A 6,505-nucleotide genomic window follows, 5' to 3' on the forward strand; every position below is an offset into this window, starting at 1 on the left:
TTGCTCTGTCCCCCTCACTCCATCTGGCTCTACCAGATTCTCAGCCAGGGTTAGGCTGGCAGAGGGCCTTCAGGTAGTGAGGGCTATAAAGGAATTTGCAGTATCTGGGTCTGAGCAGGGTTTGTAGGTGGAGCTAATTAGTAGCAGGAGCAGAAACTGTTTCAGAGCCAAGTCCTGACAACCCCCTCCCCAGGGTCTGGTGGATATGCCCATCTTACACAACCAGGCAAAGTCAGGAAGAGGCTGCTGGGCACTCTGCTGGGGCTTTTGTGCACCCAACTTTGCTGTGAGTTGGGCTGCCTCGAATTTTGGGAATCAAAGAATTTCACTGTTGCAGCATATGGAAGGGAGGAAGGAAAAGGGGCTCATAAATTTTGCAACCTTTCTATGATTTTCATAATCTATGGGGAAACTTCAGGGCTTTGTTGAGGATGCAGTGACCATCCACTGTGTCCGTTTTTCTCTTTCTAATCAGGTGTGAGAGGGATGCAGGTGGAGCAGAGTCCTCCAGCCCTAATCTCCCATGAAGGAGCCAGTTCCACTGTGCTGTGCAATTTTTCTACCTCTGTGATCAATGTGCAGTCGTTTTGCCAAAATCCTGGAGGAGGCCTCATCAACCTGTTTTACATTCCATCAGTTACAAAACAGAATGGAAGACTAAAGTCCATCATGGTCTCTAAAGAACGCTGCAGTTCCTCTTCCCAGACCACAGACTCTGCCATTTATTTCTGTGGGGTGGATGCGATGCAGGGGGTGCTGCCCAGGCACCTATAGCTGAGCAAACCCTCAGAGGGCTCGACCCTTCCCACAGCCTCAGGAGGCCCTGCAGCAGCACCTTTCAGAGTTTCTCACCTACATTGGCAGTTTTAAGCACATATGCTTTCTGACCTGAAAAGTTCGGGATGTTGGTCTTTATCTTGATTTCCCAGTGTACCCCTCCTCCTAAAATGTAAACTTCCAACTTGGAATTAGCAGTGTAGTGGAGAAAATAACTGAATCAAAATAAGCATTTAATTCACCATATGCTGGACCCCAAAAGGGTAACAGGAAAATAAATGAAAAGGAACTTAAATCATTCTGATGAAAATGTTATTGGCAATGACGCAGCCTTGTTGATGTCTCAGACACATCCAGGCCCACCTCACCACAGCATGCCAACCAGGTACCCACAAACGCTGTACCTGCAGCCCATCTTACCTGAGCAGCAGAGAAAATCTTCACAGAATGCTCATATATGATAAATGGATGTGAAGATAACTTTAAAATGCATGTTCATTTCATCTATGTCCCATGCATGTTCCTGAAACTTGAGCAGCCTAGGACCTGGTCTATCCAGGAGATCTTCCCTGCATGCTGGGGAAGAATGTGTCCTGTGTTTGGTGGGTGTCTGTGAAGTCAACTTGCTTTAGAGTGTTGTTCAAATCTTCTGTTTCCTTGCTGTTATTCTATGCAGTTTTCATACCTATTATTCAAGGTGAGGTACCTGAAATCTCCAACTATTGTTGAATTATCTGTTTTCCTCTTATTTTGTAATTTTGTCAGTTTTTGTTTCATCTATTTTGGGATCTATTGATTACCAATTGTTAAACTTACTAATGGACAGATTGACTTTTTTTTTTTTTTAACCTCTTGTTCTGGGGATTGAATCCAGTGCCTCAAACAGGAAACGTAAGCACTTTATCACTGAGCTACATCTTCAGCCCTAAGATTTAGCCATTATTATAAATAGTGCCTTTCTAATCTCTAGTAGTTTTTTCTTTCTTTTTGTTTTTCCTTTTTGGTTCAAAATATATTTTGTCCAACCAACCATGTAGCAGCTCCAGCTCTTTTATAGTTGTTTTTATGCAATACAAGATTTTTCATCCTTTTAACTTATTTGTTTGTATTTAAAATATCCTCCAAAGGCCTATGTGTTAAAGGCTTAGTTCTAGGTTGGTGCTACTAGTAGATGGGGCCTTGTAGGAGGTGCTCCTATACTGCCTTAGCCAGGGTAGAGGGGACTTGCAAAATTAAACAGAATGGTGGATTTCACTACAGTGTATTAGTACATGCACATAATATAATTTGACCAGTATACTTCCCACTATCTCCCCTTGCAGTTTCCCTCCTCCTTTCTTCTGATCCCCTTCCTCAGCCCTAATGGTCTCCCTTTTATTTTCATGAGATATTTTTCATCCTGTTTTTCTCTCTAGCTTCCATCTATGAAAGAAAACATGCAACACTTACCTGTCTGAGTCCAGTTTATTTTGCCTAACATGATGCTCTACAGTTCATCTGTTTTCTTGCAAATGGCAGAATTCCATTCTCTATGACTGAATAAAACTCCATTTTGAATACTTTCCACATTTTCTCTATCCGTTCATTCACTGACAGACACCTAGGCTGTTTCCATGACTTGGATATTGTGAATTGTGCTTCAATAAACCTAGGAATGCATGAATCTCTAAAGTATACTATTTTTAGTTTTTTGGATAGATACTGAAGATTGGTATAGCTGGATCCAATGATAGTTTCATTTTTGCTTTTTGAGGAGCCTCCTTACTGATTTCCATTTTTTGCTGAACTAATTTACATTCCTACCAACAGTGTATAAAGTTTCCTTTACCCCTGCACCTTGCCAGCCTTCAATGTTATTTGTATTCTTGAAGATGGCCATTCTGACTGGAATGCGATGGAATCTTAGTATAGTTTTGATTTGCATTTCCATAACAGTTAAAAATGCTGACCATCTTTTCATATAATCGTTGGCCATTTGTACTTCTTCTATGAGAAGTGTCTGTTTAGCTCATTTGCCCATTTATTTAATGGTTTGTTTATATATTTGGTTGAACACAAACTTTGAAGAAGCTGTAGGAAATTGTACAGTGTTACCTCTGCATGTGGCCACAAGGGGCAATGCTGCTTCAGTGAAGATTAAAGTTTATCTCTCTTACACATATTTAGCAATTAGGGAGAGATCATTCCTTAAATTATCTCCTACTCTGCTACAATATAGTTGGATATCAAACATGTAGCTGTATGTTTATCTATCCATCTACCTAAATACTATATGTTTTCCTGGTCTCACAGGGTTGAAATTGACTAGAAAGGGAACAATTTTTTTGAAAACATGTGTTGTCCTTCAAGGTCAGGGCCATATTAACTCTTCTAATGTAAGTTTATAATGTTCCCACCCACACATGGCCCAATCTCCTGACACTCTGAGTTAACCTATGCCTAGAATTCCATAATCTATTCTTTTTTATTGGGAAATCCATTCATGGGTTAAGGCCCAGTTCAAGCCCCTCCTATATCAAGACCCTTCTCTGACTGGGTTCAGAAGCAGACTTCTTCACTGTTTCCTGTGTCATTTTGTCTAGACACACATGTCTCTTTGGTGGGTTTTACTTTGCTCTTCTTGACTATTGGGACTGGCCAACTGATGATTGGGACTATGTCTTTCATGACTGAGGTACAAGTACTATTCATTTGTAGGTATTTACTAGGCCCTCAAATAAATATTTAGCAGTCTCTTCTTATTCTCAATTTCACTCCCAGTCTTCCAGGTTCCTATAGACAACTGTTGTCTGAATATTAAATGGGAAATTCAGATATATGCAATTCATAAGTTTCAAATTGCCAACATTCTGAGCAGCATGACTAAATCTCCTCCCATCCTGCTCCATCCCACCTAGGACATGAATCAGCCCTTTGTCGGCACATTCATGCTGCATATGCCACCTGCCCATTTGTCAGTTGCATCCCTGTTATCAGAATGAGCATCCAGTATCACAGTACTCCTGTTCAAGTAAGTAATCCTTATTTTATTTAATAAGGACTCCAGAGTGCAAGAGTGGTGGTTCTGGCGATTTGGATAAGCCAAAGAAAAGTCATGAAGTGCTTCCTTTGTAGAAAAAGAGGAAAGTTTATCATAAATGTATAAATGTACAGGGAAACAATAGTACAGAGAGAGTTCAATATTAGTTGTTGTTTCACACATATACAGGGGGTCTTGAATCATCTCCTATAGATAAGGGGGGTACTATCCTATGTTGAATATATGTCCAAATAAATGAGCACATGAGTAGATGACAAAGAAAACATCACAACTTAAATAAGCAATAAAAAATAGGACATTAGAATGAAATGGGAATAGATATACTATAGACCCTTGTCTCTATGGCACTGTGATGATATTTCTCTTTGACTAGATTTGAGAATACATAAAATATAGATACAACAAAATCCTTTGTCTTATTTGGTAATAATAATGTCTTCCTTAATTTTTTAAACTTCTTTTACTTATAATATAGCCCATTCCTATGTTTTGGATTACTTTGGAATTTTTTATTTATTTATTCATTATTTATTTCCTAGTTTTTTACATCAGGGTATATTCTTAGAAATATTTAATTTACCTGATACATGTTTTATAATACAAAGACAATGACATTTATTTAATCATTTTCTAGGGTAATGTAAAATATAGACACATTTAAATGCCCTGAGGAGAAAGGGACCATTTATTCTGTGTGTTCTGATCCATGTCTTAGCTTTCAAGGGAATATTATGCCCACTGTGTTTCCAATAAATTTTATTAATATTTGTAATAAAAATTAAATTCCTCTATTCATGCTAATCTTGTGGCTTCAGGGGATTCTCTCTCTTCCACTACTGTCATATTAAATGATTTCCACTGATGTACCCAACTGTCATAGAGTATGATTTTTAATATTCCAGAAGAAATGAAGTAAAGGTAGAAGGGGATTAGCAGAGAGGAATTTTAAACCAATCCTTATCCATGTGTAAGGAGGGGATTTTTGATTCCCCCTAAATGTATTTCAACAATTCTAAATTTGGACAAAACAGGAAGTGCTTCCTTGTCAGAAAGGTTTCAGCACACTTACTTGTGAAAAGGTGGAGCCTATTGATAGAATTGCAGTGCTCGCAAACTTAGGGTGAAGCTCAGCTCTCTGGGGAGACTAGAAGACCAGCTGGATTCTCACTGGGCTGTGGCTCCTGGAGGAATGGACAAGATCCTGGGAGCATCACTTTTAATTCTTGGCCTTCACCTCACCTGTGAGTTGTGGAGGAAAAGCCCCAGCTCATGTGATTAATATGGGGAGATGGAAAATTGGGACACAGACAAATCTTGCAGGTAGGAGATTTATGAGGGAAATATAAATTTGTTGGCCTAATGACTTCTTGTCATCTTTCCAAGCAGGGGTGAGTGGCCAACAGAAGGGAAAAAGTGACCAGCAGCAGGTGAAGCAAAGTCCTCAATCTCTAACTGTCCAGGAAGGAGGGATTTCAGTGCTTGACTGTGTTTATGAGAACGGTGCATTTGACTACTTCCCATGGTACCAGCAATTCCCAGGTAAAGGCCCAGCATTATTGGTAGCCATCAGTTCAATTAGCATAAAAGAAGAATTTGGAAGATTCACAGTTTTCTTCAACAAAAGTGCTAAACATATCTCCTTGCACGTCACGGATTCTCAACCTGGAGACTCAGCCACCTACTTCTGTGCAGCAGGAGCACAGTGCTCTCCAGTCACCTGCAGCTTGATCTCAAACCTGCAGCTGAGGCCCCAGCAAAGCCCTGCTGCAGGGCTTAGACTGGCAGAAACACAGACTGGCTTTTAATTGCACAAATAGGTGATGGAGTAAATGTATGGATTCACTAGTGCAGGTGCATGGAAGGGTGGTTATTAAAGTAAATAAAAGAAATTCAGTTTAATGATAACCAACCTGCAAAAATTTATTCATTATAAATAAAGCATTTGTGTTTGTAATCACCATTCACTCAGTTCTAGTTCAACTGGCTCTTTATACATCACTGTTAGAATATAAGTTGGTCTGACCATATTGGAAAGGTCAGTTTTTTATACATTTTTTATACTTTTTATACATCTTTGTATAAAAAGATGTATCATATGAAAATAATTATCTACACAAGGACTTTTTGTTTAAGGTAGTCTTATCCACAATACCCCACATTCCCAAACTGGAAACAACAAAATGTTCACTAATTGGTGAACAAAGTTATGAATTGTGGTTTATTTTTATAATAAAATCCTATTCTAACAGCAATAAAATGGGTTAAACTAATGATAAAGGTAACACACGATGGATCTAAAAACGTGTATGCTTCATTGGATGAATGGATACATATATTGTGCTACACCCATATGGTAGAAACTATTTACCAGGGACAAAGAATGGACTGTTGATACACACAAACACTTGGATGAGACTAAAGGACATTACACTGAGTGAAAAAAAGTAATGTTATAAAGTAATTAAAAGTAACCACATAATTCATGATTTGACTTATATAAAATAGTTAAATGAAAAAAAAATTGTAGATAAGGGCAGGGGAGCCACAGTTTATGTGTGGGGAGGATGTGCATGGGCAGGCAGTATTTTTAGGCTGATGGAGCAGTTCTGGGTCTTGGTCTTGATTGTAGTGGTGGTTACAAAGACCTATGCATGAGACAAAGTTTCATGGAATTGTACACACACACAC

The 6,505-nt window shown here is 38.8% G+C and overlaps 1 gene segment (V, D, J or C); it reads left to right on the top strand.

The window, feature by feature from the left end:
- Window positions 1-4,941: 4,941 nt before the first annotated feature.
- LOC124090483 (T cell receptor alpha variable 23/delta variable 6-like) lies at window positions 4,942-5,697 on the top strand. The segment is given in 2 exon segments: window positions 4,942-5,058; window positions 5,204-5,697. Coding segments are annotated over 2 exon segments (471 nt in total).
- The last annotated feature ends 808 nt before the right edge of the window (window positions 5,698-6,505 follow it).

This window comes from Marmota monax, unplaced genomic scaffold (genome assembly GCF_021218885.2).
Source record: "Marmota monax isolate L192 unplaced genomic scaffold, Marmota_monax_Labrador192_F-V1.1 WCK01_AAM20220418_F8-fsc00017, whole genome shotgun sequence".
Lineage (NCBI taxonomy): Eukaryota > Metazoa > Chordata > Mammalia > Rodentia > Sciuridae > Marmota > Marmota monax.